This window comes from Poecilia mexicana, unplaced genomic scaffold (assembly GCF_051168715.1).
Source record: "Poecilia mexicana isolate PSO_F unplaced genomic scaffold, ASM5116871v1 scaffold_2, whole genome shotgun sequence".
Taxonomy (NCBI): Eukaryota; Metazoa; Chordata; class Actinopteri; order Cyprinodontiformes; family Poeciliidae; genus Poecilia; species Poecilia mexicana.
The window spans coordinates 49,292,800-49,315,185 of NW_028263371.1; the positions used below are offsets into that span (position 1 = coordinate 49,292,800).

The window sequence follows — 22,386 nt, forward strand, 5'->3', positions numbered from 1 at the left end:
AAGAGATTCTTACAGAGAGCCAAACAGCAGCCTTACCTGCAGCAAGACATTTGAGGTTCAGCGGCAGTTCATCTGAGTGATCGGGACAGTCCGCATAGCCGTCACACTCCCACTGAGAGCTGAGAAGACAGCGGCCGTCCCCGCAGCGAAACTCCCCAGATCCACAGGAGCGATAGACTAAAAAAAGAAAGCGAGCCACTATCTCATCGCGTTGCACTCGGACTTGTCAGTTTCAGAGCTTTCGGTTTGGTGGGAACCTTTGCAGAGTTAAGTGTCAATTATGTTAAACAGGTTTACAGAAAAAAAGATTTGCATGACCACTGTTGATAGCATAATGAGGCACTATCAGAGTGTAAATGGAATCATTGCTGATCAACAATTCAAACCATCTGGAGGTATAATGGCATTCACAGCTGCAGCAGCCAACATTTCAAGAATAAACATGCGTTTCCTAGGTCAGTCATCGTAAATCAAAGCAGCAACAGAAAATTCCCTCCACATGAGGTACTCCATAACAGTATGTGCCTAAATAAAACTCGGGTGTCAGCATGTTCGCAAGCATTGATACAAATGTGTCTCTTGTCAATGAAGTGATAGTATAACAAACCAGCTGCAAAACACAAGAAACATGCAGTCTTGTCATTTTAGAAATCTCGAAGGAGATTTTATTGAGTCACTGCTGCCATTATTGAAAGTTGTTTTCTTTTATTTAGAACTTTAAAGAAATAAAGTTAGATCAGATCAGAGACAGACTTGTAGAAAATAAGACATTACTTACACAGTGCCTTTCTGACAACATGAGATAAACTAAAAGATTAAAGAGAAACAAGACACTGTGTGCCAGTCTAAATAAATTCAAGAAGCGAGGAGATATTGTTTTTTCTCCCTACTAAATCTTGAATTATGGTTCTGTAATGCGCAATGAATTTTTATGGAAAGATTATTTGCAACTTTCTGTTTTACATTAACTTTATTTCAGTGTTACTTTTTTATATTTACATAATGATGCGGGTGACCTTTGCAAATACTGATTTTAATATTTCAGTTTACAAAATAGAGTGAAGAGATTTTCCTCGAGTATCGGATAATTTTTTATATACTTTTTTGTTAACTGGATGTGACTGGTCAGAGACTAATAACCACTTCCTGCTTGAGAGAGTATTTCATCAATGGGATGTGTTTATAGAGATCTGTGACTAAAACATTACTTTGGGTTCACATATTCTGTTGCAACTTCTGGGTTTGGCCTATTATTCTGCTTTTTCACCTGTTCCAGTTATAGATGTGCAAAGTTTGATTTGTTTTTCTTGTTAAATGTAATAACGGCATGAAAACTGATTTTCGTTTCATCTGTCAAAAACATTACATGCAATGACAGATTATATACACTATAAATAACAGAAAGGACTATTTCCTAACTAAAAGAAACACAAAAGAAACAGAATTAATATAAATTCTACAACAAAAGAGTAAAAGTGAATGAATGAATAAGAAATAGATGCTTAAAACATTCAAGTCAAAATATATCCTACTCTCTGAGAAGTATACTGAAATGATTTCTGTCGAATTTGAGGAAAAGGTGATTTAGCAGATGAAAAAAGTATAAGTTAAAGTTTTGGGATCGGTTGGATATTAAACAAACTGAACCAGAACATCAGTGGAACAACAAAAGAATACAGTGTGTGTTATGGATCTGAAGTCGTTACGAGTCTGCTCAGCCTGTATGAAGACACAGACTATTGTAGAATGAACCTGTTATATTCTGCCTATTTAAAGTTCTCAGATATGTAATTATCCTGAGAACTTTAAGTAGGCAGGTTAAACCACCTGGGGATTATTTTAAAAGCTCATCTGAATTTTTATTTTTTAGTAGTGAGTAATCACGGGCAACCCTTATTTTGAGGGTAACACTTAAGTCATAAAGAAACTGAAGGATTCAAGAGTCAGGACACTTACAAAGGATTTTTGGCGACTGTTGTAGGAGTTGTGGGTGAAAGGTCAGATTTAGACATTTCTGAATACTACATGCACTGTTACATTCAGAAATCTGTCCACCATTGCTGTTTAACAGCTCAACTGCAATTTTCAAAAGAGCCATTCTCATTTATCACTGTTAAATATGAAGAACATGAGAGACCAAGATAAATCTACTTGCCACATTCCACGGACTCGTCAGATCCATCTCCACAGTCGTTATCATGGTCACAGACGAATCGCTGGGGGATGCACGCTTTGTTGTGGCACCGAAACGAGTTGTCGTCACATGTGTTGTTTGGTGCTGATGGCCGAAAGAATAACAGTTAGTCTCTAATGAACGGATAAACTTTTTCTTTCCTGCTGTGGTACAGGGAATGTCTACAAACTAGTGTTTTGCCTTTTATGCTTTTTTTAATTGTTGCTCCCCTGCTAAGTGGATTTGAGTCAAAGAAGTAATAACTCTGGTTACGCCACTAAGTGATGGCTGCATCTGTGTAGAAGCCTCTAATTATCCAATTACCCACTAATTCTCTCTGTATGCATCCTTTTTGCACCGTGGCTTAAAATTTGTTTAATCTTTAAGAAATGAAATGTCATAAAAATAATAAAGCTGTATTGAACTAAAAGAAGGAACCTCACCACAGCCTGCTGGAGAGAGTTCGTCGCTTCCATCAGGACAGTCCCTCTCACCATCACAAAGCCAACGTTTGGGAACGCAGGCATACGATCCAGGACAGCTGAATAACCCTGGAGCACAAGTTACTGTGCCTGAGAAGAAAACAAGACCACATCATCTACTTCTAAATACCAAAAGACCTGGTTCTTCAAAGAAAAGAAACATGTTTGTTTATTAGCACTTCTGGTAAACACCTATAGAAAGCTTAAAATTGTACAGAAGTTGTATTGCTTTACCTTAACCTTACACAAAAAAATAAAACAATAATAGTCTCATAAAGCGAATCTTTTATCTTAGAACATTTAGTGCATGTATGAAAATTCCCATTTAAGTCTTTTATAATACTCACAAGGTTTTATTTATTTAAACTTGCTATAGAGGGACAAGAAAAAAAGGCTTTTTTCTGGCACTGCTCCCAAACAAGTTGTCATACAGATGCAGCCGAATAGCTGTTAGGGAGATTTTGTGACTCAGAGATCCAATAAATGCTATTTCCCACAGTGATCTTTGAAGATTTCTATGTAGTTTCTTGCCATCCAGATGAGTGGGTTAAAGAAATTGGCCTCTTTGTTATGTCATATTTATACAGTGGGGAAACAAAGAAATTGTGGATTACTACTAATGTAAACTTCAAAAACAAATGTGGCAATAGGATTATTCTTTTGGTTGAACTAATTGATAAATACACAGAGATTAACAATTGCAATTTTCTAAATTTAAATCATACTACTGCAATAACACATAATTTTAAGGCTTTTTAAATGTTTATCAGTGAGAAGGAGGGGCATTGAACATGGTCAGCACTGCTAAATTTTTTACCTTCCTTAAAAATAAAACTAGTTGCGTAAATTTGCAAAACAGATGATTTACTATATACTAAATGTATTTTACTTACAGTATATCCTCCTATGAACCAACTGTAATTTTCTCGGTGCAGCAGTTCTTTGTTTAGTGCCAACAACATACTGACTGCGCTTTATGAATAATAATTATTTTGCGAATTCTGCGCATCAGCAATATTAACCCCTTTTTTCTTAGCACTGCCCTTAAAGGAAAATACTGACAGGGAGAAAAATTAGCTGCACTGAGAAACAAAGGTAAATACTGCAGTTCAATTAGGCATGTGTGCCTACAATGCCCATCATGCTTCTGACAAGAATTGTGCTTTTGGAGACCTCTGGACCATTTCATTAATATTTCCATGACACTCCATTACATTGAAATTACACCACCAGTGTTCGCAGTGGTTTCTGTCTCTTTATCATGGCTGGTTTTGTTTTATTGTAGAATTCATTACACATACATCTCATTTTCCCACTGAAATAGCTATGCCTCTTGGGTCTTGGTGATGAAAAATCTATTTGCCTCAGTGCTCACTCGAATTATCAGAAATGCCTGCGGTCTCATTTGTTGCCTCATTAAGGCCGTCTCATTTCCAGTTCTGCCTCTGGAATGCACGAAGCTGCAACAAGCAACATGGCAGATGTGACCTTTTATGTTAATAGCAGAGCCCTCATGACATCTGAAAGGGCACTAACCGCAGATCTGCACACTCTCGTCGAGTCCGTCCTCGCAGTCGTTCTCCCCATCGCACAGCCACTGTTTGGCAATGCACTTGTTCTTGGAGCAAGCGAACTGGTTCCACAGGCAGGATGAGTCTGCGGAAGGTAGTGGAAGAAAATTCAGCACCATAAATCAAAAGGAAAAGGAAACAAAAATAGAGGGAAAAATACTTTGGTCAAAACACAACAGGTGGGCTGGCTCTCATTTGCTGCTTAGTTTGCTGTGCTAAAGATTTTCTTATTAAGTAGCAGCCATTATCCAAAGAATTGCAAATGGAAGTTTTATTTCACCGTCTTCCAACTAAGAAATATTGGAGTTTATTGTGCTGGGAAAAGAAACAGTCAAAGTAGTGCCTTGAGTCTGCTAATTTTATCACACTGTAATAAAAAGCAAATTTGAAAATATTTTTTCCTGGAAAACTAAATTTCAGTGTTATTTTATTTCATAGAATTACATGTTGCTCCACACTGGTACAAATTGCTTTGTTTTGAAAGTGTGACATGTTTTTGTATTCAACCTTTTTACTCTGACTCCCTAAAGAAACTTCAGTTCAACCAAGTTGTTGTTTTAATAAGTGATAGGAAAAACAGAAAAAAAGTGAAAGAAGGTGTTCTGATCAGATAAGATCGATAGTTCAACTTCTGAACTATCTAAAAACTAACAATGCGCATCACTGTGAGAACACAGTTTTTACTGTGAAACATGGTGGTGGCATTTATGCTGTGGTGACTTTTTTCCTCTTGAAAACTGCTAATTGGAGATGTTTTGTGGAAAAAAGGACAATTTTTCCATACATGCTGATAGAGATATACCACAAACAACTTGCAGTTGTCATTACCACAAAAGGTTACTATGTCAACCAATTCATACCGGAGGCTGAAGGGAAATATTATTTGCTCTTTAAAAGCAAAGAATCAGATTTCTTTCACTACATAATTTCTTCCAATTTATCATGAAAATCCACTAAAATACCATGAAGTTATGAGAAAATGTGGTAAAAGTTGAGGGGATTGAATACCCCTGTAAGGCACTGAAATTGAATAGTTCATCCACATCCGCGTTGGTTTAGTTGAATGTTCTCATTTATTTTTGACAGGAAGGAGCTGAATGTCGTCTAAGAGAACACTCTGCTGATTGCTGTATAATGGCCATTGTGTGAAACTTGGATATACGGTATTCATGAGCAGCGCTGAATTTGTGTCACCGAGCCTCGTACTTTCCCTGGGGAGTTGCTCTGTGGTCTCATTCTCTCAGATGTCAGGCTGGGCTAAGTCTGCCAAAGCTTTGATAAGATGTTGAGAGAAGGAAAGAGGGATGTGTGCTGCAGGTCAGACCACAGCACAGGGAATTATGGATCCAACTAAAGGTGGGGGGTAGCAGTGGAAGAAATAGCTCCCACTGAGTTGGTTTCCCCTCTGTCAGACTTTATGCATCACTCTATCTTTACGTGCCCTCATACCAGGATGTCAGATACGGGTGGAGATAAACATTGAATTGCTAAATCTGGAAACTCAGATTATCCAGACATCCTGTGCATGAATCCAAATTTGCACTTCAAATGTGAACAGCTGCTTGAAGTGTACAACAAAATAGCAGGTCTAAAGCACACTAAATGCATCAAAGGAAGCCTTTCATGTCTCATTTTCAATAGTGAATTGCGAAGTAGAAAAGTGCATTATTCATTGTGAAGGGTAGAAATGATTATTTCGTCCAATCAGATGTGGAACTTGAAATCTCTGAAATGCAAAGACATTTCCCTCAAACCACAATGCTTTCGCAGTCATGTTATCTGTCACTCGGGCTTTTTATATGATAACTAAACCAGAGGAATAGTAATGTCAGTTTGTTGTGAAAAGAAAAGAACATCTTGGAGATGTGGGGCATAATCCACAACAGTCTTTATGAAAGCACAAACAGGCCAAAGTGACATTTCTTGATAAAAAATGAAAATTGTCTTTATATACTATGCTGCTTTATAGAATCAAGACTGACAATATTCAAAATAAGTCAGAATTTAAAAGGCATTAAACAAAAATGTTGTAAACTGCATTCCTTCTGTCTATTCTTTGCAGCTAAATATTAAAAAAAGAAATGTGTTCATGTCATTTGAACAGATAGACAGAAATCAGACAGTCTTGAACTTTCTGTGGTGCCTTTTATTTGCCGTCAGACTAAAATTGTTGGTTTGCAGCTTCCATGCAATGTCTTTAGGTATATTTAAATCGGTTCATGTTGATGTCATGTTTTGGCTTTATTGACAACATTTACGTTTCTTTTTCTTCTGGAGTTGATATTTTGGATTCATACATTGGATGAAAAGTATGAATTAATCATAGATTTTCTCTATTTTGCAAATGGTCAGCGCAATAGGCTAAGTTATACACATATACCACCATAAATATTCAGCAAGTTTCACCCCAACCGCATGTTTTGTTTTGCTTTGCTTTTTTATATTGCCGTCAATACACTTCTGGGATAGTTTTTTTTTTTTTTCTCAGAAGGAGCAGAGCTCATTTTTCTGGCATGAAGAGGATTTTCTAGAAGCGTTTAAAACACTTGAGGTCAGGGCAACACCAGAAGCTTAATGCTTTTTAGGTACATTCATTTGCAAGATGTACCTAAGCATCCTAGCTATTTTTTATATTTTATCATTTTATCAGATGATTCAGGAAGAGAAACAAATGAATGTTCCCAAACTGGTTCAAAACTCAAACATTTATCTGGCATGACAAAAATAACTTCTTGTGATCAGAAAGTTCATCTACTTTACAACAAGCCAGGTAAGAAATATTGACAGATTTTACATTTCAAATCATTTTGGACATTTGACTGGTTGTCTTGCAAGCCACTACTTAAAATTAAACCAATGTTACATTAGCAAAAAGAGATATTTTATTAGATTCAATAGTCAAAATATATGGATTAAATTATATATTATGTTGTGCTGAAGTTGTATATTAAAACGTGATGCAATACTCTTTCACTCTGCAGACCAGCAATATTCCTCACTGCTGCTCCATAATGTCTTATATTTAAACTCAATAAACTCAAAGCGTAGGTCGTTTTTCTTTTTTTTCAAAATGTGTGCATATGGATTAATAAATCAAATCCAATTACCTTGCAGACATGTGATGGTGATAGAGTTTAACAGCAACTCTGACCACCTACATCAAAGCACTAAGCTCATTTTGCTTTGATGCGAGACTTACCGCCGTGCGACTGAGTACGTGTGCAGATGCTTGTTGAGTTTTTTTGGGCTAAAATGATCAAGTGCCTTGACTTAATTATGCTTCCACTGTTTAATTGGAGAGATCCTGGCTTTGTCATAGCAGGTTCTACATACATTAGCATGCATGAAAGACGAAGCAGGAATGCTTGCCTGGGGTGCAGGAAGTAGTTGAGTGGCATTGTAAAGCCTAATTCTTTCACGTTTTCAGAGAACCTATATTTGCATGCGCAGTATAACTGCTTCATAGACTGATGGGTGGTTAATTAACTGTTATGCTAGATGTGTTGTACTTTAGAATTCAAAAAGAGAAGTCAAAAAATGTGTGTCATATCCAGGGTCAGAATTAGACTTTCAAACAAGCGCCAGTGCTCACTTAAAGATAAAAAAAAAAAAAAAAATTGACAGAAGAAAATGACTGTTCTTTTTGTGATGGTCAAAGATGAAAACTCTTCATAATTATAATTTTCTTTGACAAATGGTATCAACTAACCAACACACATTTCTGGATCAGATGCGACAACACAGAAAAACGCAGACAAAATGTGATCAGGTGAGTTCATTTAGTGCTAAAACTGCCATTATATTGCTTTTTATGAATATCATACAAGTGCATTTGAATGGTAATGTAAAAAACTTAAAATATTGCCGTTTTAGCACACAATGACACTGTAAGGGTTCTTGTCAGTACCGTAACTACATTCCTTTAACTAGTCCACATTTTATCACACTATAAAGACAACTTCAGTGTGATTTATCAAAATTTTATGGAATTATATATCACTTTCCTCTAATAAATAAATCTCTGGAAAGTGTCCCTCACTTGTGGATTGAGCCCCAATTAACCACTGTTGAGGTAGAAGCCGTGTGAGTTACAGGGGTAAGGATACTTTTATTTGAGACACTCTATGGGTCGGGTCAGGATGACTGGGTCAGATTCTGATGCCGAGGAGATGTGGTATCACACAGTGCAGCTGCTGCCTGCACTGGAAGACGCCAGTGTAGACAGCAAGGTCATTTGGCTGACAGCACACACACTGAAGCAGGGACAGCTCATGTGGACACACACACCATGGCTTACCCTTTCACATCAGACTCATGTACCAGGCAGTATGTAAAACCAATTGTTCATAATGGCATACATATAATCTTTTCATAATATGTAATTGCGTCAATCTACTTACGACAGGAACACTAGTTGTCATCTTATGAACTGACCTCCTGTTTACACATCACTGCATTGTATAAAACTGAGTCTGACTTTGAATTCATCGCCTTTTCTCCCTGGAACCGGCGTTTGAGTGTGTTCCCATGTCCTTATCTGCTTTGAATACAATGCTCAGGGAATAATCAGCTCACGTTCGCCTAAAACCAAAGCACAAAGTCACCCTGATACCTTCAAATCAAGTCCAGTTCAATAAAACTGCCTTTAAATGTCAAATGCAGAGTGTATAATTTAATTTCATAAGAAATACAGTTTTAGGTGAATCTTTTAGATGTTTAACAGAGATTTTTCTCTACATCTGGCAACTGAGTAATTCCTCAATGGATGTTCAGTCGAAAGAAGCTATTGTTGAAAGAAAGTCCTGAGAAGTCCAGTGAGGAACTATTTGGAACAAGACTTGTGGAGGACCCTGCAAACATCGTCTGATAAAACTAAAATCAAACTAAACTGGCTAAAACTAACACTGGTCTGAACACAACTTCCCCACTGCAAAGATAAGATAAAAAAATGTTTACTGCCGTTGTATTATGTGAAGAAATATAACCAAATTGCTCTACTGACACATAAGGTGCAAAGAGAAATGCAGTATCAAATATGATGCAAAGAACAAAATAATAAAGTACTGGCAGCATAATTCTGTGGAGATGCTTTTCTGAAGCTGGGAAAGAAAAGCTACGCCAAGTTAATCGGATGAAGGACGGAGCTAAATACAGAGGAACTCAACATAAACTGAGCTTTTACTACTTTGTAAATTAAAGTATGCAAAAATGTAATTCTCAAGATGAACAAAACTGGTAGAGATAAAGCCTAAAAACTGGCAGCTGTAATTGTGAAGATTACTAGATAAAATAATTAATAAGAAGGACTGGAGGCTGTTGTACAAGGTATTTACTTAGAGGGTCATAATACATAAGCACGCTAAACTTTTCAACATTTCTTTGTAGAAAATTTAAATTATCACTTTCAACTTCATCACTTATGTGCTATTTGTGTTGGTCCATCATATCAAATTCTGGTTGCTGGTTGTTTGCAAAGCATTGCATATCTGGATACTTTGCAAATTCTAAATGTAATCCTAAAGACAGTCATGTTGCACTTCAACATAAAGCAACAAGTTAGTTAAAATAATACATATATTGTGAACATGAAGCATTTATAACACCACACTTTCATTTTTCAGACTTAAAGCATGTTGACTTACCACACTGGAATTCATCTGCTCCATCTTCACAGTCTTTTTGGCCGTCACACAGCCACACACTAGAAATGCAATTCCCACTCGGGCAAGCAAAGTGGCCCTCCTCGCACTTCTGCCCGTGGGAAACTGGGGCATACAACAAAATCAAGTCAATCCGCTGAGCTTTAGCAATGATTGAGGTCATTATCATATCCCGAGTTCTCTCTGAATCCCTTGTTTCACTGCCATAATCATCTCCGAAAATGAGATGGAGTGTTTTCAAACTGACGCCGGCTTCCCTGACCTGCCTCTGATTTCACAGGGAAAAACGTGAGTCTTTGTGCAGCTCACCCAGGCAGTTGGTTTCATCTGCGTAGTCTCCGCAGTCATTTGCACCATCACAGGTCCATGACGGATGGATGCACAGCGAGGTGGAGTTGCAGCTGATGAAATCCTTTTCTTTCACCCCCAGCTTGTAAAAGTGAGAGCAATCGGTGTGGTCTGAATATAAAACACATCACTAGAATGACTGCCTTGTCACAATGCCACTGAGGTGGGAGGTGATCGTGAAGAGTGAAGCACTGAATCTGGCCTATCTAAAGTTAAAATCACTGGATATTTGATTTGCTAGAGAAGCAGCTGCGTGTATGTGTATGCGTTTTAATTTTGGCTGTGGTGAAAAAAAAAAGGAACCACTTACTGCAGTTTTTTTCATCTGAGGCGTCGGCACAGTCAATGACCTGGTTACACCAAGCTGAGACGGATACACAGCTCCCATCCTTGCAAGACATTTCAGATGAGCCACATGTGGTATCTGTTGGAGCAAACGAAGATTTTATATATATATATATATATATATATATATATATATATATATATATATATATATATATATATAAAAAACAGGACCTTTCCCATGTCTTTTTCAAAACCACTCTTTCAAACCTGTAGTAAAATTTAGCAAGGTGATCAGAAGAATGATCTTTTTTATGACTTCAGTGTTTGTGCAGCTGGACAGCTTTAATAGTAAATGTCAAATCCTGTATGCTACTGCAGAAAAACACAGTAAAGAGATATCTACTCAGCAAAGAGATATCTACTCAGAAGCTTACACACACTTATGTCATAAATGATGCCTTCATTTTGCATTTCATTTTAACTGTTGGCTTTTGGGCGTGGAGGTTAAGATAAAACATATAGATATATACAGGGTTAAATATATGCACACATTCTTGCTAAAATCTGGATAACAAGGCATTATGGTGGCACCAGGGTTAGAGCATGTAACCCATGTAGTCAGGCCTCTTCCACACACAAGAACAGTTGCATGTGTGCATCTGTGTTCAGTCATGCATGCATGCACACAAAGATGAGAACTTTTATATTTTTTCGTGTATTTATTGGTTATTTATTCTACATAATGTAGTTTTTTTTTTACCACCTTATTCTTTCACAAACCTGTCTAGACATCAGGCGTTAAAATATACACTAGCAGTAACACTGAGGTGAATTCTCTGCTGCGTGTGAAACACTAAAATGCAAAGATAACCTGAAAGTGCTCAACCTGAGCTGACTGCAGTTTGTCCTTTGACAAGCTACAACATTTTTCTCTTGATTCTCCTGGATGTTTTTCTCACTGTAAATCAGCCTGAAAAGAGATGAGTTCATGACATCTGACATTTTTTCTCCTGAGTGTGACAGTTCTTTTGATAGTCAAAGCTGTTTCCCATCTCAAACTAAATTGGCCACGATGGATAGAGGTTACAAATTTATGCATCAAGACACACATCCCTTACCAACCCCTCCTGCTCTCCCTGCTCATATGATGCTTTTTAATCTGTTTACAAATAATATTGATTCATAATGGGATTTATATATTTATATAATTTATATAATTGAGAAATCCAGAAAACAAAAGATTGAATGAGATTCCTGCACAGTAAAACTGCACATATGCTTCTAATTTGAAGTCCATAAAAAAAGTTAAATTTTATTTTTGTACATAAGTTCATAACAGCATAATTATGTATTCTGTTGGTCAGTAAAAAAAAAAAAAGGTTCTTGATGTACTAATGAAAAAACAAGAGGTTGGTAATGGACACAGCATACTGTGATAAACTCGCTACTAAAATCCCAGATTGCTAAATTGGACGATCCTCATTAATTATCAACCCACTGGTATCTCCTGGTGGGTTTAGTCAGCATGGCCAAAATCTCTAAGCTTGAATATTCTCCCACTCTCATCAATTACTGCATGAAAATAAACATAAATGGAAAAGGAAAAAAAAAAAAAAAAAAAAAAAAAAAAAAACACACCTTCAAAGACATAGTCCCACAAGCAAAATAAAAAAAAAAAAAAAAAAACACCAAATATTGTTCAAGCAACTTCCAGGGGGCAGTGGTTGGGCGTCTCTTTTAATTTGTGCACTCCTTATGATCTTTGGGCTCATTAAGCAGCGAGGGCTTAGCACAGCGTGTGGTCTCATGAGCTGTATTAACATAGGCACGAGTGTGACTAGAACCTGCCCTCAAAGGCAGGATAGAGCACGAGATCAAACAGCTGCAAACTCACTGCTACAGAAGGCTTCATCCGAGTTATCCCCACAGTCATCGATCCCATCACAGAAACGACCACTGGCCACACATCTCTGGTTGTAGCAGGGTCTAAAACCCCTCCGGCAGGTCCTGTTGTCTGAAGAACAATTTAATTCCTTTAAAATCATGTCCAAACTCAAGGCCTCATCTAGTGTTTTTATTTTATTTTTATTAAATCTGTCAGAATCCAAATTAACCTAAAGTGTTGTTGCTGGTTATCATCTATTTTCTTTTATATAGATTTGTTAAGTTTTTCTTACCACAGTATTGCATCTTCTCATCTGATTTATCTTTGCAGTGGGCCACGCCGTCGCAGGTTAGCTGATAGTCGATACACTCTCCATTTCCACACTCAAATTCAGTGTAAATGTTACATGATGAATTTTCTGCTGCAGAAAAGAAAATGGGGTGAAATAAAATGATAGTAAATTTTAGTAAGTGTCGATGTTACATTGCTAAGCAGTTATTTTAACAAATAAGATGCCATAATTGCCAACTTTGATGGCATCTAATACTTAACACATCTAATACTAATACTGAAATTTGCAAAACCTCTTCATTGGTATGAATGCCATCTGTAACTTTAAATTATCTCTCAGAAATGTTCACTTTTGGAATGGAATGATAGTACACACATAGAACTGTGATATTTTTTAAAAAAGAAGATAATGTGTTTCTCCAATTCACACATGGAAAAAAAAATCATAGCTAGACGTCAATAATATTGGGTTGAATAACCCTTAGGGAGTGACTGCAGCCATTAGCTAGCCTTCTTAATGACTCTGGCTGGAGATAAGACCATTGTTACTCAAAGACTGTGGATTCATGTTTGTGTCCCTATCAGAAACTGTTCATAAGCCTAATACACAATTTTTCAAAAAAGGAGAGATTGGTGCCCTTTTCCAGAAACCTTATGTTAGCTTCCTTTATTAATTTCAAAATCTTTTCTGAGCTTTGATGTTTATTTGATAATAACCCTGTTTTGATCATCCAGCAGCATCCAAACTTTAACCGAGTTGTCGATTTGAGGTGATACTGAAGAACCGGAAGGTAGTCCAGCTTCTTACTTATCCCATATACTTTATGCAATAGGTGTTTAACAGCTGAAACAGAACCTCACTGTGGATAATCATCTCAATCTTTTTCTCCTCTGACAAAGAATGTATTTTTCTCTAAACTAAATTTAGATTATCCATGTGGGCAGCAGCGACTCAGAGGTTGAAGTTGTTGATTTTGCAGCAGGTGTTCTTTCATGGTTGGCAAACTTTTTATTCCCGGTTTATGTCAAAATGGCTTTATTATGGAAAATGACACTTATTTTAGCATATTCCAGTTTATGAAAGTCTTGAGATTTGGTGATTCTTGGGTTGTCGTTGAGCAATGCAGCATGACTGAGGGTGACAGTTTGGGTCCGATGATAATACCTTGCACCAATCTGGGCATTTTAACAGCACGAAGATCCCAAACACACATCAGTTACAATGGTTTTCCTAATCTTGTTTACAATACCTTTACACTAAACACAACTGCTTTAAATAAACGTCACCATTTCAGATAAGAACCGGTCAAAAATCGATCAAGAGTTAAGCTAGAAACTTGATGGTAGTTACATAAGAGTACAGTTTTCCTGTAACTTGCTAACAGACACTTTCCTAAACATTCTTAGAGGTTCATGTATATATTTGAGCCTTAACAAATATTTTTTGTGAACTACAGAAAAACAATAATAAATTAAAACTACTCCTATTTTTTAAATTCACCAATTAATGAAGTTGTTTATTTTATAATCATTCCAAAGTTGAAAATAATAATAATAAAAAAAGTTAAATACTTCGCTGACAGACAAAAACTAATATGACACTGACACCTAAGGTGACAATTTGTTAACCACTGACTGGAATTTTAAATCTGTGCGATTTCAATACTATTCCATAAATATTCACAAATATATTAATACAGATTTAGTTTGAATTCAGTCATTATATAAACATCTTAATTTCAACACTCAAATCATCAACAGACTTCAATCTGAACTTTTAAACTAAAAAAAGGCACACAAAAAAACCCTCTTTGTTTTAATAATGCTTCAAGTCAGGCTGTATTTAAAAAAACTGCCTACCATCCACTGCCATGACATGTAAGCAAGCATCCAGCTCTGAGTCACACACCAAACTTTGCTTGTTTGAACAGCTCCTCCCACCATATGGCCCATCAGCATAATGACTTTCAAATTCAACTAGTGATGCCAATTAGAAAGCAAGGCATCACTTGTAGTGGTTTATAATTGGGAAGTGTAGAAACCATTTCACGCCTTTGAACAGTTTTATTCTGCATATTTTTTTTAACTCAGACAGCAACCTTGTTTATGCACAAATACTTATTGAGTTGCTAATTAAAAAAAAAAAAACATTTTATTTAAAGTATTACAACCAATATCTGGTTGCTTGTTGGATTGTTAAATGAATACATAATTTCAGAGAACAAAATAAACAAATAAAAAAATTAAGATATTTAAAAAATAAAAAATCAAAGATATCCCTGAAATGTCTGGTATTTCTTTTATTGCCTGTGTTGGGTAAAGTGTAGCTCATTTTAAAATGAATCAATGTGAAACTCCTGGTGACTTACACACACATCTGTTGTCATCCAGCAGCACACGCTCTCCACGGCAAGTGCAGTTGACCCTTCCATGAGCTGTCAGCAAACAGAGGTCACCGCAGCCTCCGTTCATGTGTCGGCATGGGGAGAGCTCACCTTCAATAACATTCAAACACAGATAATTAGGCTTTAACAAAGAAAGAAAATTCAATCCAGGTAACTTTAATGCATTCAGGGTATTCTGGGGAAAACACAATATGTCACATTTGTGGGAGGAATTACAAGTGGTCTTTATATTTTATTTTTATTATTTGCGCAATTAGGTTTGTTACTGAAAAAAAAAAAAAATCTGTCTGAACTTGGCTGTTAAATTACAAGAAATCAAGCTCATACAAACAATACCAGATAACATAAATCAGTATTAATATTTATTTAATAATGAATGAATAATGAATAAACATTTTGTAACACTTTATCTCCACACCAAATTCAAAACCGCTGTTTGTCTGCTGTCACAGTTTCTTTTTGACACTTCAACGTGTTTTGAAGTATTCACAAATAAGTTTTAAAGCAAGAGCAAATATAAAGGAATCAAATGTTTTTTGGTTGTTTTTTTTAGCTCTACGTGCTATTAAATAATATGGTGGAATATGAAAAAACAACAACACAAGTTTCACATTTCACTAACAAAAAAGAAAACAAACAAAAAAAAAAAACGCGTACCATTTTCTATCCGCTTTCCGATAATTCACTACTTCGTCTTGGTCCTTTACAAAAGTTCCTAATACAGTAAATTATTTTGATATTTGTGGATGTTTTCAGACCAAATATGAACATGTTCAAGGGGTGTTATCACATAAGTTACTCATCTTTTTATTATAGTGTTCCAGAGTGAAATTCACAATGTATTAAATTCCCTTTATTAAAAAATGTTGGTGCATATATCATGGATAACATGAAGGCAAAGCATAAACCTATTTTTGTGCTTTTACTTTAAAACAGTTGTTGAAAAAAATTCCCTGTTAATTCCTAGAGGAAAAATGTAAGAAATATTTAAGCAAAAGATACATTTTTTATCAGAGTTATTTAGAGACTTTTGAGTGTTGTTTTCAAAAACGAATAAAGACATCAATCCGATCTGCAGCTCAGGTAATTTTATGAACAGTACTTATATTCAGGATATTCGTGACAATAAAAAAAAAAAAAAAAATTAGAGTGTAGCAACGTAAAGACAGAAAGGGATAAACTAATATTCCGAGCCAACATTTCCGTTCACTGCACATGAAGTTGCAAACTTGCAGCTGGCTCATTCAGGTCACAGGATGCAATAATTTTCCATAACCAGATAAACAAGGAAATGAGCTGCTCTCGCCATCCGATCCGAAGCCAGTGGGATGTGCTTAAGCTCACCTTCTATGTCCTACTTGGAAATTAAACTTTCTACGACACTTAAGAGACTCCCTCTACAACATAAGCTACTGTTTTATTAATTACCACTGAGGTTTAAGTTTCTCGCCATTCTAAATACGACTACTTTCATTTATCAACTCGGCGTCTTTGGCTTCAAATTAATATGTTTTTTAAAGTAAGCTCCAACTGGGTGATAACTAACAGCTATATCTGGTATTGTTGATTCCTAATATGGATGTGGCCTTGAATAATTTAAATTACTTCTTCAAGTGATGTTCAAACTAAGAAATCACAACTTGGTAGTAAAGAAAAATATCCAAATCTCTAAAAAGATAGAGATGTGCAAATTGATATCAAGCGATCTCACCCATGCCTCTTGCTTCAAGAGTGCTCATATCTACATAATATGAAGTGTATATAAGTTCATGAAAATATCACAGTTGTTGGTTAATTCTTAGACAAAACCAAAAATGTATGCATTCAGTTCAACATACATCAGTATGGAGAACATAACTAATAGTTGTGATATCAAGAGACTCTACCACATGAGATGTGCATCTCAGCAACTCCTCCAGAGTTGCAAAGAACATCCTGGTCGCCTTTCTGATACACTGAAGGTTTACAGTTATGCCAGCACCTTTCAGTTTTCATATGATGGGTTCAAAAGTGCCGTGTTAAATGTTCAAAGTTTGGGAAACTGTTTTACAACTTGACCCTACTATCTGCATGTTGTTTGTTCACAAATGTCCTCTGGTCTGAGGCCAGAGGCTAAAATAGATCAAATGTTGTGGTGTTAATGTGACAAAAGGCAAATAAATTCAATAGGTATATCTTTTCAAGGTGCAACAGTAGATTGGTTCTTGTACTTACAGTTATTGGTATCCTTTGCCACAGCTATTATTCCCATTGGCTGATGGGGTATATCTGCTCGAAGCACCTTGGTGTCAGCACCAGTGTACTTATTTGATCGTAGGACAGCTCGACGGGCCCAGTCAGACCAGTAAATAAAATCTGCATAGATGGCCAGCCCATAGAAGTTTCCGGGTCCTGATTTAAGTATGACCTAGAAAAAAAAAAATCATATAGAGCAGGGAGCTGCTGTTAGGTCACAGGGTGAATTATGTAATATTCCCTTCACAGAAATATATTTCCAAAGCAAAACTGTACAGGACACAGACAATCTGTCTGTAACCCCTGGAAAAATGGGAAAAAATATTGTGTCTATTCATTAATCAACAAATCAACCCCTGTTGCCAGCTTCACTGCTTAACCCAGATGTTGGGGGAGTAAATGACAGTGCCATTGGCAGCGAGGCAAGAATCCATCAGACGCCTCCTTCTGGGACTCCCCCCCGGCTTGTATAGAGGATCATGGACTCCAACAGCTTGGTAGCCTCAGCCATTAGTGGGACAGGCTTGTAAGCGACAACACATTAGCCCTGTGCCATACTGGGATTAATAGGACAGGTGTTGATTAAAGGAGCCCAGCGTGTGGAAGCAACAACTGGCCACGACGCGACTGAGAAACGGTGAAGAACAGAGAAATAAACGACAGATGGCATGGGGAAGAACATATTGATAGGAAATTAGATTTGGGAGATGTTCTGTTTAAAGGCAGCAACTCATTAGTTTTGTGCAGAACTCATGTTTTGAGTAAATTAGTAACCAGTCTGTCTCTATTCAAAAGTATCCAGATATGATTGTAGTTTATGATGCAGCAGGGAAAATAAATATGAGCACATCAATGATTTCCTCAATTTCTAATGGGCTATTGTCATGAAATTCACACCAGATGTCACCAGAATGATCCTTGGCTGCTGAACAACTCTGTTGATTATTCTTTTGACGCGTTGTCAGAAATCTTGCATGGCTGATTAATGGTGTCATGATGTTTTTTCTTCGTCTTCTTCCAGAACGTGACCCCGTACCTCGAGAGTGAAAATTCTCAAACCCAATTGGAGGTCACTGGATCAATCAGACGTCAGGAAATGGATTCTGTAACCAGTGCCACTTTGCACTCAGCTGGAACCTGCTTCAGCGCTACTGGTCATAACTTGAAGAGCCACATCATCACTACCTTGGGATTCAGAAACCTTAAGTCATCAGCTATAGGGCTAACCCACTTGGTATTAACGATACACAAAAGGAGCAGGACTGCCTGAAAGATTTCAGTTATTTTCTTGGCTTTTGATTCCTTTTTCATGCATTCAGTAACTACTTCCTTCATTACACTTTATAATACATAACATAAAATTTGGACAAATTTTTATGACTTCCTTTTTTCTGATTTTACTTTTTATATGACTCTGGTGGACTGTCAAAGCCCCATCAGAGACATTTTACTGAAGAAAAGTGCTTGATATTTGTTTGTTCTGGAAAGTGTTAATTCATTACATTTAAAACCAACATTAAGTAATGCAAGTGAGGCTTTATGCATACTAAACTTAACAGTTTGATATCTTTCAGTTTTGTAGTAGTTTGCATGATGGTGAAAAATCACAGCTTCTTAGCTAAACTTGCTGACCCTCATGCTGCCATCGATAATGCCGTCGTCACTCTAAATATGACACTGAGGTGAGAATTATGCAAACGCTCGACGCCCCCAAGCTCCCTGTCAGTTAAGAGGAGAAGCTGTGCCCTGAAAGACAAAACTGCTACTAAAGTTTACACTAATATGACTCATTACAAAAAGTCTTTTATCATGGTTGTTCTTTGCCTTAGTCTGTTCTAATTCTTAATTGAAATCCTGTGGTTGCTGGCATTTCTTGGTAATTTGAACACATCTTTTGTCACATGAAATTAAACAATATTCTTTAAAGAGACAAGCTGCCTTAAGCTTTCACAGTAAGTAACTTGTCTGCAGCGGATGCTTTGTCTTACTATAGTTTGGTTTGAGGATGGTGTTAACAGCTAGCTATCTCTGTTCAATTTACACATTTTAATTGGAAAGGAAATGCTGCACCCAGAGCAGTCTTGCTGCAAAGCTTTCATTAGCAGCACGAAGCTGCTGCAGGTTCAGGTGGGGTCTCAAAGGTGAAGACTTTGTGAGCCTTGTGACCCAGCTCATCACACATATGGGTAACTAATTGAGATGGGCCAAACTGCTGGGCCGCATGAGTCATGTCAAGCAAAAACTAGATTCTCCAGCATGAAAAGGTCATCCTGTACTGTAATCCTCTGCATACCCAGGACACAGCTGTTGGGATGTCATACATTATGCATCAAACTTTTATGGACAAAACTTGATCTCCCCCTTCCTGGGTTTTATTTACTTTACCAAGAACGGACTTTTGTGATTAAGGAAACCATCTGTGCCCTCAGAGAAGAAATAGGACAACTTCAAGAGGTATTTCAAATCCCATCTGCTGTGTGGGGGATCTTGTTCCAGGAACGTAACTGCACACAAGTTTCTTTTTAATGCAAGAAAAAAAACTAACAATTTACTATGCTCATTTCTCCAAGTGTAGTTGAAAGTTAAAATGCATAAATACATTAGAAGCAATGGCAATTATCACCAATTTTAACAAATAGAGATGCATGTGTGTCATGTAAAGACTTTTGCTCCTCTTTTGTTTCATAGAAAAACTAACGCAGAAATGTTGTGTTATGACCCAATCATGACTGGGATTTCTCAAAAGTCAAAGGCAACTTGGAACTATAACATACCTTTAGCAAAACGTATAAGAGTAGGAAAGCAGCAGGGCTTGAGAATTTAATTTTAAATAGGCTTAACCTTTTGTGATCTAGGTCATTGTTATGTGAGGCCTTACACTGTCAAGTACGATGAGTATAAAACAATCTAAAATAGTGTGACTTTTTCAAAATATGTTTCTTAAATCTTGGGAATTCAGGACATCACACAGAAATGCAAAACTAAACAAAGTGAGAAATATTCTTTTAGCACAACAGCCACAATGTGTTGCATTTTCTTTTGTTTTCCTACTTACATATCGACTGGAGCCGTCGTAGTCACACCTCTCAATCTTGCCAAGGCTTCCATCTGAGAAGTAGAGCTTTTCTGCTTTGTGGTCAATTGTCAGTCCATTTGGTGTCAGGATGTCAGAGCTGATTATAATCCTGATGTTCTTGCCAGCCAAGGTGGATCTCATGATGCTGGGCCTCTGCTCATTCCAGTTGGTCCAAAACATCAAGCTAAGAATGCAAAATGGACAGTAAAGGTCAGCTTTACAAAGTACACGGTGCAAAACCTATTTTCAAACTTTACATCCTATTATTTCAGAGAAACATATCTTGTAGTCATCTATCAGTCCCATCGGTCTGAGGAAGGTTTGCTCTGCTCCTGATTTTCGGCAGAGAGCTGTTGGAAGGGTTTGTTGATTGCACAGCCTGTTTCATGTCACCTCAGCATTACAATTAGATTACAATCTGGGTTTTAACCTGCCAAACACCCCCAGACCTTTGAAACTTCCAACTCTATGCTTCACAGTTTAATGGATGTTCTCTTTCGTGGAATGCAATATTTTGTTATGCCAAATGTGTCTTTTGTTCTGGTGTCACTTCACTTACTAGGCTCATGTGTCCAAAAATACTATTACAAACATCTTGATCTTTGCTACATTTTATCTGGCAAACTTTAGTCTGACTTTCAGGTGTTTTTGGTAAAGTGTTCTTGTTGCACATCTCCTAATAAAGTTAAAAGTTTTTCAGCGTCTTTTTGATTGTGCAGGCAAACACTTTCAAATCATCATTAGAAAGAGCCTGCTGCCATGACAACATTGACAGGCTTTGAGATTTCTTTTAGCAGGTGGTGGTATGTCTGTGGTCTGAACTTCCTTGGATTATAATCCTGATCCAATAAATCCGGGCATGTTAGCAATTTAAATGTTATCCAATTGCAAAGTATTTTCTGTTCAGAAAAATGGCTGATTTCAAATTTGTTTGAGGTCTCATTATCCCTTTTCAGACTCATAAGTTGCCAAAATCTTTCTAAAGGCTGGAGATGGCGCCCATGCATTTCAACAGTCAAGAAAACACCAAACTAAAATGCTAATTTTCCATATACCCCCATAAGCAGTAGAAACTGATTACAAGCTTAGATTAAGGCAGTTATTTTTATTAGGTATCACAATCCTCTTATAGCTGAAAAGATATTGTTCCTTAATTTTCACTATGTAAAAATGATAAAAGTTTAGCTCTGGCTCAAATAAATAAGATGGATTAGCATCGCAGCTTAAATGATAAAAGTCAACTATGCAAATCCACATGTGGAAACAGATAAGAGCAGCATATGAATACATTTTAAAAAGTCATACCATCAGTTGTATGTGACTTGCACTAGGAATGGACAACACAAGTTAGACAGAGGCTGTGTTGTTCAGTAAACAACAAGCAGAATCTCCTTTGACATCTTTTAAAAAAAACCTTATCTTAATCCTGGCCTCCCACTTCAAAACTTAATGAAGTCATAGAAGTCCACTCTACTACACTGATAAAAATTCAGGTCAGAAGTCACAACCAGAGTCTACTAATTAATCACTTGAGCTTAAATTTTAATTATCAGACTGTGATTCGAGAGCAGGATAGATATGCTGCCAAACTGCCAACCAAGGAGAGACTGGGGTCAAGAAATTAATTTAGTTAGTGTAGCAAGAGTTAGAGGACACTCAGTCTTTTCTGACTGCTCTCAATATCTTTCAATATATTTATAAAAAGAGAATTTGAAAGCAAAATCATGCAAAAACGTTCATTTTGTTTTAGCTGGTTTAAATTTTTCAAAACTGCTGAAAACATGCAGAATTCAACACATAAAAACTGTTATTTAAAAATTGTACCATGGATGCCTGATTATGTGTTTTACAAAATAGAGAATCAAGGACAAAAAAAGGTAGGAAAGATAAACTAAAAATAACAAACTTTTCAATATTTACGTCAACACACTAGGGATTAGGACTATCATTCGTGGTTTTGAAAGCAAATTTG

The 22,386-nt window shown here is 36.7% G+C and overlaps 1 protein-coding gene across 1 annotated transcript in view; it reads right to left on the reverse strand.

The window, feature by feature from the left end:
* lrp1bb (low density lipoprotein receptor-related protein 1Bb) overlaps positions 1–22,386 on the reverse strand; it is a 318,836-nt gene that overhangs the window by 63,382 nt on the left and 233,068 nt on the right. Inside the window, exons 43-54 of the mRNA XM_088002164.1 lie at positions 20,394–20,598; positions 17,318–17,510; positions 15,068–15,193; positions 12,700–12,828; positions 12,417–12,536; positions 10,545–10,658; positions 10,196–10,345; positions 9,869–9,991; positions 4,192–4,311; positions 2,617–2,745; positions 2,156–2,278; positions 37–177 (exon numbers count right to left, since the gene is read on the reverse strand). Of these exons, the coding sequence (XP_087858290.1) occupies positions 37–177; positions 2,156–2,278; positions 2,617–2,745; positions 4,192–4,311; positions 9,869–9,991; positions 10,196–10,345; positions 10,545–10,658; positions 12,417–12,536; positions 12,700–12,828; positions 15,068–15,193; positions 17,318–17,510; positions 20,394–20,598 (1,673 nt within the window). The remainder of the gene's footprint in view (positions 1–36; positions 178–2,155; positions 2,279–2,616; positions 2,746–4,191; positions 4,312–9,868; positions 9,992–10,195; positions 10,346–10,544; positions 10,659–12,416; positions 12,537–12,699; positions 12,829–15,067; positions 15,194–17,317; positions 17,511–20,393; positions 20,599–22,386) is intronic.